This window comes from Heliconius melpomene, chromosome 20, assembly GCF_056956725.1.
Source record: "Heliconius melpomene rosina isolate 202511_hmr_F chromosome 20, ASM5695672v1, whole genome shotgun sequence".
In the NCBI taxonomy this organism is placed as follows: domain Eukaryota; kingdom Metazoa; phylum Arthropoda; class Insecta; order Lepidoptera; family Nymphalidae; genus Heliconius; species Heliconius melpomene.
This window is the reverse complement of record NC_140408.1, coordinates 5,400,787-5,426,868: the sequence shown is the minus strand read 5'-3', so window position 1 is coordinate 5,426,868 and position 26,082 is coordinate 5,400,787. Positions and strand designations below refer to the sequence as shown.

Genomic DNA, 26,082 nt, shown 5'->3' with positions numbered 1-26,082 from the left:
CTGCAGACTATATAATTCAGAAATTTGATAAAGATTAAATATTATGGTACACACAGCATACAATCGTTTCTTTTTTATCCAATTTATTATTATTATTATGTCATGGAAGTTATGTCTATATCACATATTATTTTTTCAGTTAAGGAAATCTAGTTCAAAAAATTGGCTTTTATGAAAGTTTGCGTCGGGATACAGATCCCATGTTCACTACCGTAACCTTTGAAATTTCTTATTTATCTGTCGTTTCGTAATACACATTACACTTTGCTTTGTTCTTACAACATCTGTGGATTTTATTCTCCTTGCTTGCTTTAGCACTGGGTACGTGTGCGCTTAAAAATAAGAATTTTGTTGTAATTTTTTATAATTTTAATGATTATTAATCAAATGTTTATTTCTTGGTAGGAGAAAGAAAAAGTCGATCCTGGCGTCTCTACTATAAGTTATCAGGTTGATTAGCTACAGTACATAAGGTATGTATTACTATATTTCATGAACACTAGTTCCACGTCAAATGTGTTGGAAGAAGGTGACACGTATTATCACAATTCGAAATGCCGAATATGAAATAAAAAAATATTAAATATTTACATTCTCACATCAATTAATTCACATCAAGTAATTCATTCTAATACATATTTTATATGTAATAATAGTTAAAATCTTGCATTTCATATTTATCTGCATCTCGCTACATCCACATGATTTATTTCGTATTATACATGAGCACCTTAACTGGTGTATGTACTGTCTAAAGTATAAAAAAAAATAATTACAAGTTACTTGAATTATTTTTTTTTCTTAAAAATATTTTGGGTTTGCGTTATAAATGAAAGGCGTCATATTTCCGTACTATCGTTTTGGTCTTGGCAATATACGATTCCTTTTTTATTCCTCCTCACAAAATATTTCTAATTATGATGGTTAATCTTTTAATAAGTAGACTATTTAATTTTTATAAAAGAGAACATTGTTATGAGTAATTTCCAATGTTAAATACTGTTCATCTGTTTACTCTACCTTCTATTAAATATTTGTCTATTAGATGATATTCTCTGCTCTTCTTTTATTCATTAATAAAATAGTTTCCTACATAAATAATTATGTTAAAACTTTTATTACATACATCACTTCTTGTATTTGTCCTTCAACTCTATTTATTACAAGTAAGTAATGAGCAGCTTGTGTAAACTGCCCTGCAAACACTTGTTTAAACAAGTGTAAAATACGTTAAAAGTCTGGTTTGATTGCTTCTTAAATGTAGTACTGTAACGACTTGGCGCGGACAAGGACTGCTGGAGGTAAAGAAAATGATGCATCAGCAATCCATGATGGTTGGAGATATGATTCCTGTACACTCTGAAATACCCGTGCATTCTGAAGAAATGAATAATATTGGATATGATAATAGCAACTCATATACTTATGATGACCTTTTTCCGGCTTTACCGCATGCCCAACCACCTGTGCAGCGCAATAATATTCAACAAGTAACTAATAAACTACGTGTTGGCTCTTCATTGCATACTCAGGTATTATTCTTATTGCTCTGATAAAAAAATTATATTTCTTTTTGATAATACAATTATATAACCGATACTGATAAGAACTTGCCATGTGTTTCATATTGATGACAGTAAATTTTTTGTAATAACTTATAAAGATAATAGAAATAATAATAATCCAGTAAGTAGTTTGATATAAAAAGAAATTTTAAAAATCAAAAATAATAATGTTGATATCCTATTAATAATATTTTTAATTATTGAACAAAATTTATTTATAAAATTATAAAAAGTTAATTAGTGGTGTCTTATCACATAACTGCTAACATGCAATCAAAGTTCATTGTTATTTATGGAATACTATCAATATAAGTATGCAATTTTATTATTTTTTAAGTATTTTTCCACACCCAGGGAAAAAAAAATGTTATTTTAAAAACAAAAAATTGTATTGCGCTCTGACCACTTACTTATGAGTTAGTGGTTATGAGAACTTATGAGTATGTAAGCATTCTCATCAAGCTATGGTGAAATTCTTATACATTTGTTATAACTTATTTATTTTAAAAAAAATTAACATAGTCGGAATGTTTTAAAAAAAATGTCTTTCTTAAGCATGGAATAAAAATAAATAAACAGCATTCTCTCTTGCCAAATGATAATTCAAATTGTTATATGTTTCTAATTAAAGAAGAAGCACTTATTTTTCATGTGATTAAATGTATTCTTGTAATACTTTATAAAATATGTACCTTTAAAAACAATTTACAAAAATTGCAGGTTTTCCATGTGCCATATGAAGAAAGAAAATTAGATAATGCTAACACCTTTGGTGAAGGTGAATCTTTGAGAACTTGTCAATCTATCACTAAAGATACTGGGGCTCATATTGAGATATCTACGAGCAAGGATGGAAGCTTGACTTTCCTTATTACTGGAAAACATAGTGCTGTTCTCGATGCTAGAAGACTCATTTTGACTCACTTTCAACAACAGGTAAACATAAACAACAAAATATGCAAATGTAAATGCTTAAAATTCTTGTATTTAAAACTATTATTATTTTTAGGCAAGTAAGCAAGTTACAATTCCCAAAGAACATCATCGTTGCATTCTGGGTAGACAAGGCCAGAAACTGAAAGACTTGGAAAAAGTTACAGCCACTAAAATAAGTGTACCCAGTATTGCTGACAATAGTGAAACAATTACAATTACTGGAACTAAAGAGGGAATTGAAAAAGCTGAACATGAAATTAGAGTCTGTTCAGAAGAACAGGTAGGTTTATGTTTACTATGATATTAAGCTTGTAACTTCCTATACCAATTCCCAAATGCTACGGTTGTGGGTTTGATTCGCACTCGGAGGAGTAAATTATAGAGTATATATTATATTAAAGTATTCCTCCTGTTTCCTCACTCTCGTAATGAGGCAAAGCGCGGCATTGAGTTTCGCCACTCAGCACGCAATGCCTCGAGAATTCGGCGGAAAATGAGGAATGGAAGTGTCTTAATTGGAATGGTGTCACTTAATACTAGGTTCATCATATGTGTGGTTACAGCAAGAAAAGTGCATAAGTGTAACAATGCAATATAAAAAAATACTATTTTCTGTTTTAGTCTCGCAAGGCTTTGGAGCGTATAACAGTGCCTAAGATCTACCATCCATTCATTCAAGGACCTTTTGGTGAGCGTGCTGCAGCTCTCAGTGCAGAAACCGGAGCACGTATTCACATCCCACCTGCGTCCACCCAAAGCGATGAGATTGTTATTGCAGGTGAAAAGAATGGTGTGTTGTCTGCAAAGGCGCAAATCGAGAAAATTTATGAAGAAATGGTAATTAAATTCTTTTTTTGTCAGAAGAAATCTTAATGAATGAAAGACACAAAGTCTACCTAATTTACCTCATAAATACATGTTATACATTGGTTATAAAACAAAACTGTTCCAAAGCTTGTCATAATTTATGAAATTAAAAAAAATGTATGTATTTTTATTTTTGAAGTGCTAGTTTATGTACAATGTGTTATAGTAAAAAAATAAGCAGGCAATATAGTCAAAACCATTAATAATATTTTAATAAATGTATTTATGAATTTACTTTTTATTATTCATTCATCAAACAGGCAAACAAATGCTCCACTGTTCGCGTCGAGGTTCCTAAATCTCAACATAAATATGTTATTGGTGCTAGAGGAACAACAATACAAGAGATTTTGAAAGAAACTGGAGTGTCGGTTGAGATGCCACCACCTGACTCGCCAACCGGCACTATTACTCTTCATGGCCCTCATAATAAAATTGGTCTTGGTAAGTCATTTGATTCTGGATATTCTATAGTTATTTAATAATTTACACGGAAATAAATAATAAGGGGATGTTTTGGTGTAGTTTGAGTGTCAGACTTTAAGCTGTGGTAAGAAGACAAAGCGCCATGTTGAGTTTACACAATGTCTTAAAAATTGTGGGGAGGTTAAAGATTAGAGTGTCTTGACACTAGGTATCCTTTGCATACCCTGCTATATGAGGGATACAGTGTGAAACTAATACTAATAAATGTTTTTAGCTCTATCTAAGGTATGTGAAAAAGCAAATTCAGTTAAAACAGCTACTGTTGACGCGCCCACATGGATACATAAGTATATTATTGGAAAGAATGGCTCTAATATTAAGAAGATCACTCAAGACTTCTCTAAGGTAAAAACATATATGTTGGGCAACTTTTTTATACTTTATAAAAAGTCATATATTTTCATAATTTTTTGTAATGCATATGCATATTTATTAAGTGAAATAAAATTCTTAGGTGCATGTTGACATAACTCATTCAGAAGATAAAGTTAAAATTGATGGACCTCCAGAAGAAGTAGAACGCGCACAAGTAGAACTAAGTGACTTTGTTAAGAACTTGCTGGCAACTCTCACTTATGTTGAGCTTTCTGTTGATCCTAAGTTCTTTAAACATATTATTGGCAAAAGTGGAAGTAACAGTAAGTGAAAATTAGAATTATTATTATTGTTTTATCCATAATTAAGAGTAAATTTTGATAACACGACTAAAGTGCCGCATTGGTTCCAAAAGAGTAAATTTCACTTTTTCTTTTTTAGTTAACAGACTGAAAGATGAGACTGGTGTAGTTATAAATATTATTGAAAGTGAAGGAAACAACGTGATTCGTATCGAAGGTAGTCGCCAAGGTGTCGCTGATGCCGAAAGAGAATTGAGAGAGATGGTAATGAAACTTGAAAATGAGAGGACGAAAGAAGTATTTTTCGACCACAGATATATTAAATCTTTAATTGGAATTCGTGGGGAAAAAATTAAAGAAGTTCGTGAAAAATTTGATCGCGTTCTAATCTCACTGCCAGACCAAGGTCAAAAGAGAAGTCCTATTAAACTTAGAGGTCCACAAGAGGACATTGAAAAATGTGAGAAATATCTACACAAGTTAATGAAAGAGATTGCGGAATCCTCTTTCGTTCAAGAAGTGCCAATATTCAAACAGTTCCATAAATTTATAATTGGTAAGGGTGGAGTTAATTTACGTAAGATTCGTGATGAAACTCAGACTGCGATTGATTTACCCGCAGAAGGCGTCGATAGTGACGTCATCACTGTCCGAGGTAAACGCGAGAACGTAGAGGAAGCCGTAAAGAGAATACAGCAAATCCATAATGAAAAGGCAAATATTGTTACTGAGGAAGTCACTATTGCGCCCAAATACTACAATTCCTTGATTGGCGCTGGTGGAAAATTAATTCATTCAATAATGGAGGAGTGTGGTGGTGTGCTCATTAAATTCCCGCCCGCAGATAGCGACAGCGATAAGGTCGTAATTAAGGGGCCCATTGAGGATGTGGAGAAGGCCAAGCAACAGCTCCTGGCGCATGCCACTGAGCGCGAACTGACTTCTCATACTGCTCAAGTACGCGCTAAACCAGAACACCACAAATTTTTGATTGGCAAGAGTGGTGCTAACATTAAGAAGATCAGGGAGAATACTGGAGCTCGCATCATATTCCCGACCGAGAAAGATGAAGATAAAGAAGCTATTTTCATAATTGGTAAGTAAATATGAGTATGTTCTTATTTGTTGGCTCTGGTAAGGCAAAGTATAGCGTTGAATTCCACCACACAACTCAGTGTCCCAAATGTTTAACTTAGAAATAAAAATCAAATTATTAATATACCTTGAACAGGTCGTGAAGAGCAAGTGGAGGAGGCGCGCAAACAGCTGGAGGCAGCGGTGGCGGAAATCAGCAACGTATCGGAGGGTGAGATGTCGGTGGACCCTCGTCACCACCGGCACTTCGTGGCACGCCGCGGAGAGGTTCTGCGCCGCATCGCCGACGACTGCGGCGGCGTACAAATCTCCTTCCCGCGCCAGGGAGTCAACAGCGATCGCGTCGTACTCAAGGGACCCAAGGACTGCATTGAGGCTGCCAAGAACCGCATACTGGAAATCATAGAAGATTTAGAGGCCAAAGTAATTATTTTTTATTTACTCTGCTCCCTAAGTGGGGAAACAAATAAACAATCATTGCGCTTACAGTAAGACACTATTGCACTTCACGAGAAAGGCTTACTTTTATATATTTCAGCTAGCTCATAAAATATATTTCATTTTCTATAGGTCACTATAGAATGTGTGATCCAGCAAAAACACCACCGCACAGTAATGGGTGCACGTGGTGCGAAAGTGAAAGACATCACTGCTGAGTTTGATGTTCAAATCAAGTTCCCTGAACGTGACCCCACGGAAGGAGCCGATATTCCTGTGAAAAATGAAGAGAATGCTGAACCTGGTGCCAATGATATTATAAGAATAACAGGACGTCCTGAAAATTGCGAGGCTGCCAAAAAAGCTCTTTTAGAACAGGTATGACAATTTTTATTATGCCATAAAAGTATACATACACAGAATTTACCATAAAAGACCTAACTTGTTTTTTTTTTTTTTTTTCATTTTAAAATTTATATTTTAGGTGCCAATTACCATTGATGTTGAAGTTCCCAATGACCTTCATAGATTACTTGCTGGTCAAAAGAGGCGTGAATTAATGCAAACTTATGACGTCCACATCCAAATGCCTCCCAATGAAGACAATAGTGATATTGTTAAGGTACATAATATATATTAAATATTATCCTGCCTGAAAAATATTGTATAAACCAAAAATCTTTGATAAAGAATATTTTTACCCTATCTATATATTTTTTTCTATATGTTTACTCCCAAGAGATCACTAATAAGGTCACCTTTGCATGCTAGTTGTATTTCTACAGCTATCGATTTTCTTTTTTTGTGTATGCAATAAAGAATTTTATCGATCTATCTATATTTTATATAGGTGTTTAAACATCCCCTATACCGCCTCAGGCCCATACAATATCATACAAATTGGTTCAGTCCTGAAATTGAGTAGAATCTTAAAGCACTATTGACATCTAAATGTCGTGTAGCCACCTGAGTTAATCCTTTTTCATTCCTATATTGAAATATAAAATTTTCTTCATCCATTTTAACTTTATTATCATTTATAGGTAACCGGTACACCAGCAAATGTTGAGAAAGCTAAGCAAGCTCTCACTGAAAAAATTGTAGATATGGAGAAAGAAAAAGAAGATAGAGTTTTGAGGTAAATATTTTTATAACTGTCCTGAAATATTTCATTTATTTATTTAAAATTATTTGATTTGCTTAATTCTGTCTAAACTTTTATATTTAATAGGTCATTTGAGCTGAAATTCAAAGTGGACCCTGAATATCATCCTTTAGTTATTGGTAAAGGTGGTTCTGTCATCACTAAAATTCGTAATGATTATGGAGTACAAATTAACTTGCCAAAACGCGGAGAACCAGAAGACGATACCATCACAATTCAAGGTTATGAGGACAAGGCAATACAAGCCAAAGAAGCCATTATGGCTATTGTTCATCAACTTGTAAGTGCATTACTAATATTATACTTAGTTATTATTATTATACTTTCAGTTGGAAAATTATGTTTAGTTAACACTATTCAACACAAACACTTTTTTAAACAGCTAATCATCAGTAAATGCAGGTCTGGGTTAGTATGTAAAATGAAAAAATGATCATATTGGATTGGCTATAATATGTTAACAACATAATGAATACCTTAAATATATCCTTAATTATTGTATATTATTATTGTAACATACTCATTATCGAAATTTAATTAAAAAAATATATTTAAAACATTTTTTCTTTTATAATGTAAGCCTATATTTTTCTTTTATAATTTAATCATAACTCCTCTTAACAGTAAACATTTATTTCTAGGACAATCAATTCAGAGATGAAGTAGATATCGACCCACGTGTCCACAGGAGGCTCATAGGCCTGAAAGGAAAGAATATTCGTCGTATAATGGACGAGTATAAAGTAGACATTAGATTCCCAAAACAGGGAGATGACAGCATTGTCGTTATTACTGGTGATGAAGACAATGTTCTAGATGCAAAAGATCACCTGCTGAATTTGGCGGAGGAATATGTATGTATCTGCCATCAAACAGTAGTGTGTCTAAATATTTAAGTTTCCTATAAAAATTTTGGTGTATAGATGGGTAGCCTCTGCATCTTGTAGAAGCAAGAAAATTAATCTTATATATTTCTATCTCATATATTTCTGATATGTGATTGGTGTTGAATTTCTTATATGGTTAAAAAAAGTATTCCTTTGTTAAAGAGTTGTAAAAAATACGTGATGAATAATGAAAGATGGTTGGTTGGTTGCTTGCCTTGTCGTTTTCCATAAAAATGGTCACATTATTTAACATTGTTTTAAAAGCAGTCTTAAATTTTCATGTTAAATAAATATATCATAGTTATATATTTAAATACTACCAGTATTTCATGACATGAGTATGTGAATATTTACAGCTGCAAGATGTGGTAGACCGTTACCAAAGACCAGCGGCGCCGTCTTTAGGTGATTTTGGGGATGTGCTGAGTGGGGAGGTCGCGAGTGCCGGAGCAGCTCCGGCGGCCCCGTCCACTGGCTTCGTGGTGAAGGGCGGGCCCTGGGAGCAACGCGCGCCCGACACTGCCTCCACGCACGAGTTCCCCACCATGCCGGGAGCCCCGCGCGCCGCCGCACCCGCCCCGGCCCCCGCCCCTTCCACCGCCTGGGGACCCCGCCGCTAACCATCTACAAGCTCATATCTCTTACAACTAAGCTCGACTTTTAGATCCAACTTATACATTCTCAGAATAAGCCATTAACTGTTGTAGATGCAAGTTTTAGTTTCATGCATATGGTAATACAATTATAATCATAAGTAGCTATTGTTATTTCATTAAAACTTTCTGTTTTATTAGAATTGTTATATCATATGTTAATATGTATAACATGTGCGGGCGTTATTATCGTACACCATATCGTCCCTTTGGTTTTATTCCTGAGCTTTTCGTGATTGTTGGAAAGGCTCATTTTATATGTATTATAATAGCTATGTAAATTATATAAATATTATTATATTTATGATGATGACGAAATTTATTATTTGATTGATAGAAAGTCACCTTCGTGACGTTTAGATTCATGTATGCCTACTTATTACTATAACGATTTAAACTTTTCGATAAAATTGACATTTAGCTCATTCCTCCAATTGTGGATATAAATTGCAATATGGTGTAAGGGTTATAAATTTTTGACAATCTTTAGAAATGTTAGTGCCGAATTACGCCATACGATTAGAATATAGTAATGAAAAGTAATATATATTTTTATTAAGTACCATTTTATGAGTTGCTGAATAATATGTACTTTTGATATGAAGCATAATTTTTATATGGAATATAATAATATAACCAAGAGTTAATGCTTATTATATTATTTATCATTAATATTTTTAAGCAAATAAGTTATGGGTAAAGCTTGGAATCAATATTATACAGATAATGCAACATTTTTTAAAATTATACCTATGTCACACAGCTATAACACTACTCTAGCAAAATATCGATATCATTTATTTGTCATGTGCATATTAGTATCCATTTAAATCTTACTTAATGTTATTAGCGTAAATATACACAGACACAGAAACAACATGTTGATAAAGAAATCTGAAGCATATCGAAAAATCAACACACAACTAGTCATTTTAACAATAATCAAATATTTATGCAATAAGGGAAATTTAACTTTTTAAAAATCTGAATTTAGTTACATAGGCAAATGTGTATTCTATTATTTTCTGTAATTTCCAATCTTTAAACATAACATATTAAAATTGAAAATAATATGTTGTACTTATTGGTTAAAATATAATGAAATATTTTTTCATAATAATTGTTTTTTTTTCTATATTATTTTTATAATTGTTGCCTATAACAGTAAATAAATCATTAATAATAAGATGAGAATGAATATTTTTACAAAGTAATTTGTACATAATGAATTCTGTTTGAAATATTAATAAAATCTTTTACAGGACTTCTTTTATTTTTGTTCTTGTTTTGTCATATAATAGAATAGTGTACTAAAAATATAGGTAAGTTATTGGCGATTACCTGTAACACTTTCGACCCCATCTTATATAAACAAAGAATGAGGAATTTAATTATACCAGTATATTACATTAGAAATGCAAAAATTGACAAAAAAATATATATAAGACGGGACAAAAGTATTTTCGTATTTTGAATGTATTATTAATAATCAAACCTCTGGCTGTACTGTATGTAACTGGCTGGTTGTAATACCATTAAATATGACATTCTGATGAAAAATAAAAATATATTGAGAAATGATGAAAGATGCAATGAATAAAAAAAGTAGTTCCCGCCATATCCGCCATAATGAATAACAACGATTAACGGTCAGAAAACTATTTATTAAATGTAACCCTGCCAAAGCACTCCGAATTAGCATAAAAAACAATGCCAATAAACGTAGGAAAGACAGAGTATGTACTATGGAATATAATATTGTAGGGTGGAGATTGCCAAAAGACACTTATTACTTCGCTATCGCTTGTTCTCTATCTCTAAGATCAACAAAACATTAAACATTTATCCTCTCCTATTAATCCAGATCCACGAATACAACGTCGACTGTATTAAGATTATTATCGTATATTTACAAGTAAAACGATCGAGAATCGACCGAGATTTTTCTCCAATTACAATGCTATCGGTCATACTGTTAATCTGTGAATCTGTGGCAAGGAACATAACCTGTGGTTTTATCACTTTTATATGACAGAAGCCAGAGCGGAGCCAGAGATTATATTTATCTTTTCTTCAAGTCGAGAATCGGGACACTGACTGACTACTTAGAGTTAAAACTTTAAAAAAAATAATGCAATAAAATCGAAGCATTAAAAGATAATTAGAACATTGTTGACATTATTTACAAATTGTATTTGTGAATTACCAAGATAATTACATATGTTTTCATATTAAAATCATGTCGGAACAATCGCAAAAGCGTGTGTTAGTTTCTATAATACATTTTGATTTATAAATATTTATCAAACGATATTTTATGCGTAAATTTTTTAGGAACTTAAAAATCCCATTTGAAAACGAAGAACAAGCTATACTGGTCTCAGAAATCCTCAACGTCGACAAAGAACTTAAAGGTAGTGGAATTCAAAGAAGTATAAGCGTTGAAGATAATGATCTAAATGTGTAAGTCACTACGTTTAGACAAATATAATATTTATTAAAAGACGACTGCTTATGTAATTTTATCGAATATATTATTTTCAGAATGTTTGAAGGTGTTGATTACAAGAAGTTAAGAGTCTCAATTAACGCTTTCTTAAAAAATATTATTTTAATAGTAAAAACATTCAATGTTCTTTGATAATGCCAGAACATACTCCAGCTCCTACTTCATCTAGATCCTTATATGGTTTCTTTATGTATGTATTTAGTAAAATTGTTTTAATAGTTTATTGTATTTGGGCATTTATTCCTGATTATTACTTACATCATTTGAACATACATTACTATCCACAAAAGTATTGGGCTACTGTAGTACCAATACAATGTTTAGTAGGATTAACAATGTTTGCATTTTTTGTGTATCCTAGTTCAAATTTGATGCTTACATCAAAAGTTAACAGTGTTAAAACAATTCATGACCAATATAACAAAGAAAACAGTAAGGTTAATAAAAATAAATATAGTTTAAATAATATATGTATTTGTAAGGATAGAAAAACATGTATGAAGTATAATTATGTAATAAGTCCAAAAGAATTGCATGAAGATACCGTTCCAAAATTAAAAGATTTAGATATTAGTTATGTATCTAAAAGGCTGTATCTAAATAATAAGATAATATAAATAAGCTAATCTAAAAAACACTTATTTATTTTTGTAATTCTAAAACATTGTTATTTTTTTAAAATAAATTATGTGTTAGAATTAAATATTTTTAAACAATTAAAGACCCTTTAATGTACCCTAATACTGTATTGACACTGGGTTACTATAACTATGAATAATCTTTATCGCAGCCAGTAGTGGTGCAGAAGAACAAAGTGTGACTGTAAATGAGACTAGTGGGTTTGATCCTCAAGACAATGAAATATTTATTTAAATTTATATTTTCATGCCTTTGTTCTGTTGTCGAGGCAAAAGCCTCTAGAATTTGGCAGAAATTGTTGAATGGAGCATCTTAACACTAGATTATCTCTGCCCAGTCTGTTCTGTGCGGGATATTTTCCATTTCTATACACATGTACATTATAGCACACTTAAAATCTATGTCCCATGCCTTGTAATTAATTACATTTTATTAAAGAGATGGTTAATTAATATCAATTATGGTGTAATAAAGTATTAAAATAAATATATGATGTATCAGGCCAAAAAAAATCTCCATAGTTCTAAAATTTTCATATTTCTCCTTAGTCTAATTGATAGAATAATGTCTTCAGTTTTCGGTTGGTCACTTATATTTTAAAAAATCTTATAAATATAAGTTGTGTTTTTACAGATTCATACTTTTTCCTGCATAACAAGATAGGTTCCGTACTTACCTTATTCATTCCTATTTCATTGTTCATTTTCCCGCTCGAATGCTGTTGACACTATGCTGTCCCAAAACAGAAAAATGAATATAATTATTTTCCCCGAATAGGGATCGAAACCACCACCTTCACGCTTTCAAATACTGGCGGTATTAGAGTACTTACCTTATATACTTATGTATACATATTCAACTTAGTGTTAAGACAATCCATTTCTCAATTTCCGCCAGATGCGACATTGCGTGTTGAATAGTGGAATTAAACGCCGCGCTTTGCCTTGTTACCAGAGCGAGGAAACGAAAGTATTAAGAAATAATCATTTCTTCCTTTCCAGTCACACGCATGTGTCACTGTGCCACGACGGCATGAATTTAATACCGTCAATTATAATTACATCATTAGATTGTAAGACGAATATCATACATGTTAGGTATAAAACATAATTTTTTGCAGTACCTAAGCTAAAAACAGTAATGACCTCAGCTGACAACCCTACATTGCTTCCACGCAAAATACGAAAAGGAATTTATAATAGTTATTAGATTCAATGATAAATAGATTTACCAACATTTAAATATGAATAAATCTAAATCTACATATGTAAGTATTTGCATTTGTTGTTATAATAATATGCTACTACAATTATTCATATGCACTAGTCTTCATAGTAAATGTGTTATTGTTTTCATATTTCTTGATATTTAATGACAAGAATTACACCAAGGTCATACATAAAATGTTACAAATTAAATTAAAAATATTTAAATGTTTGGTTTGATAATATAACATTGGGTTCCGCTATTTAACCCACAATCTATCTACCTATGTAGACAGTAAATGGAGTTAATATAATAATTATAATTTTTAACAAAAAGAAACCGACTTCCATCTTCCACCAATCAGAACGTAACCAAAGTTTCATCAAACTACCCTTGAAGTGTATTCTTTCCAATAAAAAAAGAATCCTCAAAATCGGTCAGCGTGATATTTTAAATATTTGACTTTTGTCGCGCACTACTCATGGATAACATTGTCAGAAATGAACAAAATTAAAAAGCACACGGGAAGCACAAGCTTTGCAATATAAAAGAATAATACAGTCGAATTGACAACCTCCTCCTTACGGAAGTCAGTTACAAATGTACTGAGCTTCCATATACTTATCATACAGGACGCACAGAAAGTTTTCAAAATTTTAGTTAATAATATTAATTTCGTATTTCCTTTCAATGTATCAATGTTTTATTATTCGAAATAAAAATTACTTTGTAAATTGTGGCCACATAAAACCTCCCTCCTCCTTTACAGAACAGCCAGCTATTAAGGATTTTCAATACCTCCAGTCCAGTGGGTTACATAGTTACGTTAAAAAGATGTCTACATACTTAGGTATGAAATGAATGTGTTAAAAAATCATACAAACTGTCAATACGACCCATCCAGTGCATCCAGTGGTTGGGAAGCATTTTGATAACTAATGGAAATCTGCCTGTACTGTAAAGCCGAATTTCCACCATCTCAATTAATACATTATTTAATAGTTTTAGATAGTCGGCGTCGTATTTATTTTTCAGTAGCATATATTTGCATTAAGATTTAATTTATAAGTTCACTTTTTACGTGACCCCGCTACGGATTAAGTAAGTTCTACTGGCTCATAGAATAAACAACACTTCTGGTTCTAGTTATTATTTGTTCAGCTTAATTTTATGTACGATAAACTCACCATGAAGACAAACTAAATATGTATTTAGCTATACTGATGCCATAGTACCTAACCTACCTACTTATCTATAAAAAAAATTAAGCATTAATTAAGCTAATATTAATTTAATTTTAAATTACTTTGGAACATTTTTGAGATATCACTTATCGTCTTTTTCAGTTTATAGTATTTTTACGTGAATACATTAAGAAACAAAATTATTTTTATTAAATTGACATAGGTGTACCAAACTCTTGAAATATAATGATTTATCTACACTTTTTTTATTTAACATTAATTAATATAAAAGGATGTCATTAATGTATACTTAGGTTGTGATTGTTAACAAAGTAAATACCAAGTGTACTATTCTAGGAATATGAAGGAACTGCGATTTCCGAGCTCAATATCGATATAAATGGTGGACACGCCCTGTTTAGGCTTGATTTTAATAAAGGCATATTTGCTTATCTACCCCCTAAAATATTATGTTATTATAAATATCAGCTGACCTAAATACTCGCATGAAAAGGCCGTAGTTTAATATGTTCACAAAAAAAGCTACGCGTGACGGTCATTTTATAATTTTATCATCATACGTTTTTCCGTAAATACCATGACTCCGTGGTATTAGTGACATTATTATTGAAAAAATATAATTGATGAACACAACAAATATACCGAATTAATCTAATAAATCTAAACGGTTTAAGTAATGATGTTTTTGTTTATGAACCAATGAAAGTCACGGCTATTTGTATGTTTGGCACCTTTTGAGAAAAATATTTTTATCTTATAACAAAGATACATAAATTTGATAGACCGTTAAGGATTATCTAGGCGTGACTCATTAAAACTATAATAAATAGAGCTCAATGTTAATATATTTTATAAGGATAAAACAACACTTCCCTTGATTAGTACAAAATAAAATTAAATATAGTGTTAGTTTTTACATAGATAAAATTTATTTAAAAGTACAGAACATATGAAGGACTACACACTGATGTGAGATAAAATACTTAGAACTGACTTGAAAATGATGTAAGCCACTTTAGTATTCACAAAATGAACTTATTGCATTGATAAATAATTATTTGGCAGACCAAAAGAGATTTTCCAACAGTGCATAGGTCATTAAACCTTATTAATAATATAAGTGAAGTTTGGAATAGAAGCTGTAAGAAAATCTGCAGTTAGACTAGCCACTACATCTTATATACCGAAACATTATGACTAAGAAATTTATGAATGTGATGTTCCAGCATACAAGTCGAGTTGCATGCAGGCAACAAGGGGCCGGCATACACCCAAATATAAATTAGTTAAGTATAGTTTATAGATAGTTATTTAATATATTTTGTACAATAAAATACAATTAAGTACAACTTGTAGCAAAGATATTAAAGAGAGTAATATTTATCTCAAGTGTTAAAGCTGCAATAACGTGTGTGTACGCACAAGGCATATTTACACAGCACACACGTATGGCAACAACACACCATGTGCTGCACACTATAGTACATAATTAATTTTATTACTTAATAGAATATAAAGACACATCCAAGCTGAGAACTTCACCACATACTTTACATATTTCAATGCATGATTAGCCAATGAACATGCCTGTACTTCCCTAGCAGATCGCTATTAAATAATACATTGATCGACGCTTAATATCACAGCTAATTATGCTTTGAAAATTATAGACATGTCTAATTTTCACTAATGTAGATAACAATGTAGAGTATAAGTAGATAATCTGAATAAATTTACATTACAATATCATGTCTTTTCATATGAAAAATTTAAAATTACATTACCAAAAATTAAACAGTGCAGCGCATTATAAATAAATGTGCATACCTTAATATTTAATTGACTAAATAAATTTGTTGCCTGCAGATCTGATAATTATTTTAAATATCGAGAGGTAATATCTTAAAGAGAAATTTTAATTTCAACTATTGAAAAAAAGTTAAATCCAAATTTAAAAATATTTAGTATCTATAATGCCAATTCCCTTCAAATCCACCTTATTATCATGAATGTGAAATATCATTCCAAAAAGCTGAGTCTCCGTCACACATATTTCACTATCACTATAATCATGGGCCATGTAGTAAGGATTGAAGAGAAATAGAAGCAAGCACTTCACGAATGTGCATTACTGTTGATGTGTTGCTTTTTATCTTGTGCATCTGGAGTACGCTGCCCATCTCTGCGTGGTGGCATCCTTTCATTTATTGCATCTAAGCCTTTTGCTTCAGCAAACGAGGTAATCTTGTGGTTGGGCGAGAATCCTTGGAGAGCATTTTTGAGAGAGGTTTTACCACCTGATAGTGCACCCAAAGGTAGAGCACCAGTAGGAGTGAGCCCCTTAAGCTGCAAAACTGATTCACTTTCCTCGCGAAGTACTGAAAAGACATGTGCCATTTTTCCAATAGCACGGATTTTGTTACGAATTACTTCTTTTCTGAGATTAGCTTCCTCCAATGCATCCTCTCCTTCCGTCATTAGCTCATCATCCGAGCAAATATTTAGAACATTGACAAGCATCTCTGTGACCTTTTCCCCCACAAATGGAAGTGACCAAGTAAAAACATCCATAAAGTTTGGCAGCCAATAAGGATGGGGAGAACAGTTGAACTGCCGAATATTCATCACATTATTTTCATACTTTAAGACTGCAGCTTTATTGTTATACACATCCAAGTAATTGGGAGCAGAGAAGATAGTAATAAGACTTGGGAACCCAGTGGTTTGGCTTTTTCGATACATTCGATAACCAGCATCTTGAGCTTCATGGGCACGGATGATTGACAATAAATTGTTCCTCTGTAGAAAGTCACAACAAGCAGCATAGCTGTAAAAATAAGAACAGCCTCTAACAGAATTGTGCGAGAAGTGCTCTGCATTTTTTTCATTTCCAAAATCTTCAAGAGGATCCGACCACAGCAGATCACACATAGCTCCGAATGCAGGTGGTTCTTTGAATCTATCTAGTTTACGAATGTCATCTAAGCTGTTAATCTCTGGAGAAAGGCCTCCATGTACACATAGGAACTGCTGGTTCATAAGAGCAGCAAGAGGTAAGCAATCAAAAGCATCCATACATGCATCATAAACTTTTTCAGAATACTTAATTTTGCATTCCTGCTTGAAAGTAAAGTATTCTGTCAAATGTCGGCATTCATGATTACCGCGTAATAGAAATAATGTCTTCGGGTAGCATAATTTCAATGCCCAGAGGTAGAGAACACATTCTATACTAAAATAACCTCGGTCGACATAATCACCTAAGAATAAATACTTGGTGCAGGAAGGAGAGCCTCCGACTTCAAATAATTTCATCAAATCATAAAATTGCCCATGGACATCTCCGCACACCGTCACCGGCGAATCTATCTCGATCATCGTTTTTTCAGATCGTAATAAGGTGGCACCATCTTGGATGATTCGTAAAGCTGCATTTTCTTCAATTCTACCCTCTAGGATAAAATGTTGCTTCAGTACATCTGGTATAGGTTTTCCAGATTTTTCATCAAACACTTCAGACACAGTAAGTTTGTGGCTGGGTGGGAACGCGACACTTTGGATCATACGCTGCGTAGTCGACACTTTATCATTGCTCCCGGACATATTTGTCACATAAAAAACAAGATGTCCAATCTGTCCATACACGCCACTATTTTCAAAATGGCAGAATAGAAATAATACTAACACAGAGTCCCGATTTCAAGACAGGGAAACTACTGCGCACTGGAAAACAATGCGCAAACAACTAGCGAGTGGTCAATAAAATAAGCAGGGATATCGAGCGCCTTTTATTGCTTTTGAACTTATCATTTAAATAGTAACACTGGCGATATTAGCATTAGTTGCCAGAACTTTAACTCACGAATTAAATAAATAGTAAATACTACTCTTAAAGTTGCAATGTTACAAAAATTAAAAATTCATGTAAAAATAATTAAAAATGATTACCATTGTTCTTTTAAGTTTGAAGAATTCTAAAACTATTATTGTAAAACAAGTTTATTCTATCTAGAAGCCGATTTTTAAAACTTAAATTACTTAAAAACTTTAAGCAATCCACAAAATTTACTCACGTGAATCGTATTTTAGATTTATAAAAATGAAGTAGCCAGAATTCGATGTTCATGTACAAAATATAACACGATTACTCGTATAAGAAAGCCAATCTTGAATACGTTATAAATTTCTAAAAAACTAAAATCATATTCTAGTATGTGATTCTGCATTTTATTACACGTCACCGAAACGATAGGTATTATTTTTAACGTTAGCGACTATTTTTAACCCTAGGGTAATAATCGCTTTGTACTATGTCGTGGTTAAATATAATCATTCGTTTAAGTTCTGTTAAACTGTAATTTGATATAGTAGAATCATATTAACATTTTCTATATATTTTTATTATATTCTTATATATATATATATAACAAATATTTGAGATTTTAGTCTTGCCGTAAGTATAATAATACTAATAATTATTATGGGCATGGGTCCTTAAACATATAAAGGAACAAAACTATCAGAAATTCGATTATTTCAATCGAATAATCATTCAAATTCAATGATATGACATAAATAGGAAAATAGGTCATAAGGCCATGGCCATTAAAGGCGTATATATTACATTACAATATATTATACTTGATCTATTTAAAGAATAAAAAGATATATAAGAATAAATAGATCCTGCGAAAAAAAAGATAGAAAATAAAAAAAAATATTATATACATTTTTAATATTTAAACGTAAAATTAAAAAATATATATCTGAGATTATGTTTAACTAGCTCAAAACGGATTCCTCACTTTCTGCCGAATTTTCGGGGCATTGCCTTTTGTTTTTGCTTTCATAATAAAATATTGATGAGTTTTAAACTTTTTCTAATTCTTTTTAGTCATGACCAAGTGAACACAATTTCAAATCATTTCCATCCATCCATCCATCCATTAGCGATAAACTCTGGACATAGGCCTTCCCTAATGCTCGCCACTCCGTCCGGTCCTGCGCCCTTTGTCTAGACGTAGTCGCCATTCGAGGACCTTTCCCAAATTATTTATATAAGTTGGATTGTATAAAATAATATAAAATAAACATAGTCGTCCCGGAAGTTTGTTTGAAATTGTTTGCGTTAAACAGCTCCAGCAAGACTGTACGGAATATTTCTATCTATTATATATTTTTTTATTTTAGTACATTATAAGAGCATGTTGTAAAGAATTTAATTATACATAAAGGTAATGACACTAATTTGTAAATTGAGTAGGTTGATTGACTTTATATATTTTATAAGTTTAACATATAACTGTTATATAGCACTAGCAACACTGTATAGAATTATTCTACTTCCTATTGCATAGCTTTTATTTTAATACCTATAAGCAATATATTATTCTCATTTCAATTATAGCTTATAAATAATGATTCATTTATTTGTAAATAATATATAGACAAGTATATTTACGTTAGTGATTGTATAAATTTAACATATAAAAGTTGCTCATTTGACAGTATGTCCAAAGAGACAGTTTGAATTTGAACAAGCCATTTATTGCCTATTTAGCCATGTATTCGATTTTTTATTATTTATATATTATTTGATTATTTATAAAGAGACAGTTTGATTAAGCCAAGTCTCACAGGCAGCCACATGCTTGCATTTCCTCAGGGACAGAGTACCCGCACGTTTTTAACAGACAATGTAGTTGCAAAGAGGAGTACTATAGTTATAATAAATTATGATAGCAAAGAATTACGACGAGGACGACGTTTTTATCAAGAATATTATTGGTACGGGAGGATCTGATTAAATTATAGCGGTTTCCGAGCTAGGTTGAAATACAAGAAGTAAAGACGTCAAGAGTAGGCTATGTTAATATTGTAGGTTCTATAGAGAAGAGTTATACACAGCGTTTCTATTTTTAGCAATAACAATTATATACTTACCCGACATTACTGATTCACGTTAATATTTTTTATCTTATTTGTGGGTATATTAAAAAAAAGCCGTGGCAATTACATTGAACAAAATGTATTCTACAATGGTTATGATTTAGGCGTGAACAATAAAAATAATATAATATTTTTTTATTAAAAATTAATAGAGTCAAATGAAATAAAAATTAATATAGTTAAAGTTCGATAATTACTACTTTAGTTAAAAACTGTGTTGTAATTATTAACGCCCCTCCAGGAATAGTACAAAATAATTCCAAAAAATGTGTGTAAAAGAAATAATAACACATATTATGACTGTCAGTCAATTCTGTTTATTAAGTAAATGAATAATCATGTAGTCCAAGCGGGCGAAGCCGCTGGCAGGCCGCTAGTAAATAATAAGAATGCAACATAAATAAAATACATCAAGAGTGTTTAAAGTAAATTAGTAACAATATATCTCGTTATAAGTATATAACTTACTTTCATATCTCAATTCAATAAATACGTACGGGGTGGCTATTGTATATCAGTTCAGTAAATAAGAATAAAATAAATTTGAGTTTGTTTGTTAATGAAAATATACACTTATAACAAATGTTATTATTTCATAATTAAGATGCATTGTTAATAGCGGATATTCTTATTATTTAGTATAAGAGGTACTACAAGGTAAGAAAGAAAATTCCTCAGTGCTTCATAAACATGAAGATTACAGACTGGGAAATAATTATACTAAATACGAATAACACAATAGAACGCTTCGGTATGACTTTATTAGTAATAATGTGTGTAATTATTTAAAAATACGGTATGAATATGAATAAGTAGTAGATATATTAGTGTGCAGTTAATACTGAATAGACATATGAACTTTCACAATAGAATGGTTAAATTTATTTAATATGATTACAATACAATATTGACATATTAATATAACTAAAACGGGATTGTAAATTGAAAACAGTGGGAATATAACTTTTTTTAAATACAAATGTTCTATCTATACTGTTCTTCTGTATACTGTTAGGAAGTTAATGCTTTCGTATTTACTAAGCTAGTACCTATATTACTAGACAATGCTGTGGGGTAAAATATTCTCTAATACCATTCGAGGACCTTTCCAAATTATTTAATTAGTAAATAAATTATATTGTGTAAAATTATATAAAATAAATAGACATCCCGCAGGTTTGTTTGAAATTGTTTGCGTCGACTTTTAAGACGTTTGTCGTTGGTCTGTTAGTGTATATAATAAATATATATTTAGTATGCCTCAATAATATAAGATATGTCTTGTATTTTTTAATTTCGCGCATATAGCAAAGTAGGCAGAAAGAACCTAGTGTTAAGATTTTCGAAACATTTCGTATTGGGTGGCAGAACTAGACCGCGCTGTTTACCAGAGCGGGGAAATGTAATTGTGTGTAATTCTTCTGTGCGGGAATCGAACCCACAACCGTCACGTTCAGAGTCAGGTGCTGTGCTGCTGCATCATGAAATCCATCTTACACATCTCGTATTAATATATTACATATAAGTAAAAATCAATTAATACTCTTGCAAAAATTTATTACTTTACGTAATAGTATGTTTTCATTTATAGTTCCTATTAATTACAATATGAAAATTTCAGGAACTTAATAATCATTACAGTTTTTTTTGTTATTCTAATGAAGTAATTATTAACAATTACAAATAAAATATTAGTTTCCAATTGAGATTAGAACTAACAATCGATTATTTCTTTATAAATAACTTTATACATTGAAAATTAATTATTATATGTATGCAGAAACCATAAAGATACAGTAAAGTAAAAGAAGAAATTTGATTAAATAAAAAACATTAGGAATATTAAATACTTCCGTGTATTTAAAAGTAGAAATTAATTATATTGCTGTAAATTATAGGTAAGTGAGACAAAACATTAAATAAATAAACAAATATCAACATAAGGCAACTGTTATCAGTTAATATAAACAATAGTGATTCCTATAATCTTTGGTGCCATTTTTACAGCAATGAAATAAGCTGGAAATATGATACACTGACAATAAATGTAATAAACATTTAATTTATTTTGATCTCAATCAAGATAATTTTAAATTATGTAGATTCATTTACTTGATAACTTTTATTCAAGTTTCATACTTTATCTTATCGATATTTATTTTAGTTAAGTAATATTAAGTGTATCTATTGCTAGTGCTAATAAATATTTTATTTTATTTAATAGTATCCGTAACATTAAATAAAACATTCTGTCCATTAGGTTTAATACAAAACAAATGAATCTCAACCAATATAAGCCTTAAATATTATATGCATATAATACAACAAATAAAAAATAATAAAACATTATAATAAATTTTGTATTTCTAAAAACGTTTGCTTACAACAGTTTTTTAACTAATTTGACCTCTCACACTGTTTTGGGTATTGTATAAGTGGATTGACAGTCATCGTCAGTTCACAGACACTGCTGGATCCACAGTCCGGTATTTAGGCTTGCTGTGAGTGAACGGCAAATATCTATATTTAATCATGTGCTGTAAAAGAAATAATAGGCATCAATTTATATTATTCATCATAATTATTTTGAAATCAGTGTTCATAAATTTTTTTGGTTTGATAATTCATATATAAAGTATATTGAATTTTATAAGTATATGTGTATATATATATATATAAAACCGAAATCTTTAAAAAAATGATAATAATAAGTAAATGAAAGTGAAATAAATAAGTAATGCCGCATAAAAAACACTAGCCCGTTGTCTTCATATAAGGTTTCGACGTAAAAAAAAAATGTTAAAGCACTGTCATTCATAGCACTGTATTCTTTAGTTGCAGTAATAATTAAGTAAATGACGGAAAATATTTATGAAATTCTTAATAGGAAACCTTAACGATTGATCAATAATATATGATATTTTTTAGAGCTTACGCCTAGTACCCCTTAACACATCCTAGAATTATTTGAATTATATATTAGGCAAACATAAAAACATTTTGAGAACAATTATTGGTCCCAGTTCAGCTACTAAAGCAATTTTTTTATTAAAAAAAACCTTACAGATTGATGTAAGATCATAAAAAATATTATTTAATCTTTATTTTACATACCTTTATTTGTCGTTTCATAGTTATACAAAACAGTGTAATAAAGTACATAACTAGTATTGGCCAGAATACTGGAATATTAAAGGCATCAATAAAGGTGCAGAAAAAGCCTATTATTGTGCTCTTGGTAACAGATAGCCAAAACTTAAATTCAGGTAATCTTCGAATAAATGGTCGGAACTCTTCTGTTGACCTTGTAGGAAGTGCAGGCCCATTATCATCATCTCCTAAAAATTTAGATGGATTTAATTTTTTTTTTGGTCTCTCCCGCATATAGAGCACCTGCACCACAACAGCCTTTATTCTGGATGGATTTCATTTATGATTATTTAGCCCGAAATAGGGGCCGTCGTAGTACAGCAGCACAGCGCCTAACTTGTAAACGCGAGGATTGTGGGTTTGATATTTTCATCTAACAATATCTTTGATTTTCATACTGCTGTGGACAATGGACCACGCATGGCAATTAAGAAAACGTTTTCGGTATTTGAATATGGCAGGCCTAGTACATTTGATATTTTTGCTTCATCAAAACTAGGAAAGGCCCCTGTATCGCATAGTAATAAACTTTAATTCTATACAAAAAGCACATTATATAACTAAATACTCAATCATTCTGTCAGCCATCATAGCAATATTAAAGAGATATATTAAAATTATTTTAACTATGTTATAAAGGTTATCACACTATCTTTATACACAAATAAACCAGGAACATGTTCAACACCACAGTGATATAGTTTTTATATGTTGTTTCATGTACTATAATCATTCTAACAACCATCATTTTTACTGTCACATAATCTACTTAGAAGAAGTGCAGCTAATGCTACAATTTTTTTATATTATAATATTTGTACAAATAATGTATTTCACTTTAAATTATAATTAATTTATTGGAACTAAAATTGTTAATATTACCATCAAAATTCATTCATTGTAAATATTAATATTTACCATCAAAGTCCATTGCAGGATCAATTTTTGGTGTAAGGAATGCAATGAAGAGGTTTAAATGGTAAATTCCTAAGGCATATGTGACTATATACCAACCCTGAAAAGTATAAAATGTTATTGTAAATTAAAATATCATCTAAACATTATAGATAGTGTAATGTCTAATACAAATTTAATATAATTAGACGAAGTTGTAATAAGCATTTTCCTATACATTTCTTAAACTTAAAAAAATCACACTGCTTTTTTACCAGGGCAAAGAAAAGAAAATATTAAATATTTCATTCCCCTGAGTGGGAATAGAAACCACAACTGTTGTGTTTACAGTCACTTCATTGAGCAACTGTGCCACAATGGCTTCGATAAATGTTTGGTGTATTTTTACATATACCGGAACAAGAGCATTCAAATATATTTTTTTTATATATTAATAAAGTAAGACATCTAAACATGCAATTGTTTTTACTTACTTGTTTTAAAAATATTCGAAGAACAAATATGGCTAATAATAATGCAGAGCCAACCCATCTGCATTTTGTATGTGGAGTCCATTTATCTAATAGACCTTGATATATCTGTAAAATGAAACAAAATAAAAGCAAATTAGTTATTACATTATTTATCAAAAACATTTATCAGGGCTACTAAAGGCTTATCATAAAATGTATTCTTTTATAAATATATTTTCAATAAGAATATACACACACTATATATTTATATGTACACTATAAAAATATATAGATATATCTTTAAAATTCTTAGTACATCTAGATTGTAGGAGAGATTTTACGCTTTTAATACAAATAACCCCTAATATTTACGAAACGTAAAATCTTGAGTAGTGTAGTACTCCTAAGTGTGTGCTTCGCGTTAAACATTCTATAGGGTTTTTATATACATTACTTGAGAAATTCTGGTCCACCCTTGTGATATGAAGCCTTTTCTGTTAGACTCCGAGGCTATATCATTGCCATCCATCATTTTCTGTTTTCTTGATCACTTTGATTGTAAATGTATGAAAGACAGATATAATAATTAATAAACTATTAAAGTAACTAATACTATTAAATTAAATTGTGGACTATTATCTATTTCTCATTTCATTCACTAATACACATTATGTACTTTGGTATTAAAGATCTTGTCATCAAAATCAGACGTCTACAATCTATAATTTATATTCTTGATTTACTATGATCAGTGCTGCCATTTATTACAGCAATACGTGTAATTTCAGTAATTGTACCATTGACAAAATTCACTGTCATGTTTTTTTTTATTGTAACAAATAGTACATTTATTGCTTTTAAGAAATTAACTAAACTGTATTGTAAATCATGAACAAATTTTGTTTATTCTTATCCCGTATTCGGAGTTCCAATCATTGTATATAAAATGATTTCGACTTAGCATACTACTCTGGGGTACGTTCATATTTAACTTTTAAATTTCACTTTTTTTGTTATTTTAGACTAAAATAACAAAAAAAGTGGAAGTAAGTGTAAGTAATGGATTTAATTTAAACAATATGGATCGTTTCTTTTAGACTGGATGTGTGAATTATAGGGCACTTGTTCCTTGCCCTTGGATCAGCTTTGTAATTTGTATATGCGTGACACGTAATTTTTAATTGCAGTTAAGTAAAAAGTTAAGCTGGTGTATTTATTTAAATAAATTAATAATAATATCTCTGTGCAACAAGCATATAAAATTAAAAATAAATTACAAAAATATAACGTTACTTACATAAATATATTTTGAAAATTATGTTATTAAAAATAATCTAAAATTGTCAAA

General features: G+C 30.8%; 4 protein-coding genes across 5 annotated transcripts; 2 read left to right on the top strand and 2 right to left on the bottom strand.

The window, feature by feature from the left end:
* Positions 1–229: 229 nt before the first annotated feature.
* On the top strand, positions 230–9,973 carry Dp1 (satellite-binding protein 1 Dp1). The gene is made up of 17 exons (XM_085204637.1): positions 230–321; positions 406–473; positions 1,265–1,532; positions 2,286–2,501; positions 2,575–2,781; positions 3,123–3,338; positions 3,629–3,812; positions 4,069–4,199; positions 4,309–4,492; positions 4,611–5,567; positions 5,703–5,989; positions 6,137–6,382; positions 6,489–6,626; positions 7,048–7,142; positions 7,236–7,449; positions 7,811–8,023; positions 8,413–9,973. Exons 3-17 carry the CDS (start codon positions 1,311–1,313, stop codon positions 8,674–8,676), a joined length of 3,774 nt encoding a protein of 1,257 aa, XP_085060763.1. The 5' UTR covers positions 230–321; positions 406–473; positions 1,265–1,310; the 3' UTR covers positions 8,677–9,973.
* A 755-nt stretch (positions 9,974–10,728) lies between these two features.
* On the top strand, positions 10,729–17,929 carry PIG-P (phosphatidylinositol glycan anchor biosynthesis class P). Of its 2 annotated transcripts, XR_014879164.1 has the most exons (4): positions 10,729–10,974; positions 11,044–11,172; positions 11,254–13,124; positions 13,833–17,929. XR_014879164.1 is itself a non-coding variant. In XM_085204649.1 (3 exons), exon 3 carries the CDS (start codon positions 11,353–11,355, stop codon positions 11,833–11,835), a length of 483 nt encoding a protein of 160 aa, XP_085060775.1. In that variant the 5' UTR covers positions 10,729–10,974; positions 11,044–11,172; positions 11,254–11,352; the 3' UTR covers positions 11,836–17,929. The 2 variants fall into 2 exon arrangements, 1 of the variants encoding a protein (XP_085060775.1); XM_085204649.1 differs by having other exon boundaries at positions 11,254–17,929.
* LOC146527674 (serine/threonine-protein phosphatase 2B catalytic subunit 2-like) lies at positions 15,096–17,871 on the bottom strand. The gene has a single exon (XM_085204643.1). It carries the CDS (start codon positions 17,869–17,871, stop codon positions 16,384–16,386), a length of 1,488 nt encoding a protein of 495 aa, XP_085060769.1. The 3' UTR covers positions 15,096–16,383.
* Positions 17,930–20,511: 2,582 nt separating the features above from the next.
* LOC146527672 (protein RER1) lies at positions 20,512–25,451 on the bottom strand. The gene is made up of 5 exons (XM_085204872.1): positions 25,189–25,451; positions 24,756–24,860; positions 24,286–24,382; positions 23,332–23,555; positions 20,512–22,754 (listed from the first exon to the last, which is right to left on the bottom strand). The coding sequence occupies exons 1-5, from the start codon at positions 25,264–25,266 to the stop codon at positions 22,671–22,673; spliced, it is 588 nt and encodes a 195-aa protein (XP_085060998.1). The 5' UTR covers positions 25,267–25,451; the 3' UTR covers positions 20,512–22,670.
* Between the last annotated feature and the right edge of the window lie 631 nt (positions 25,452–26,082).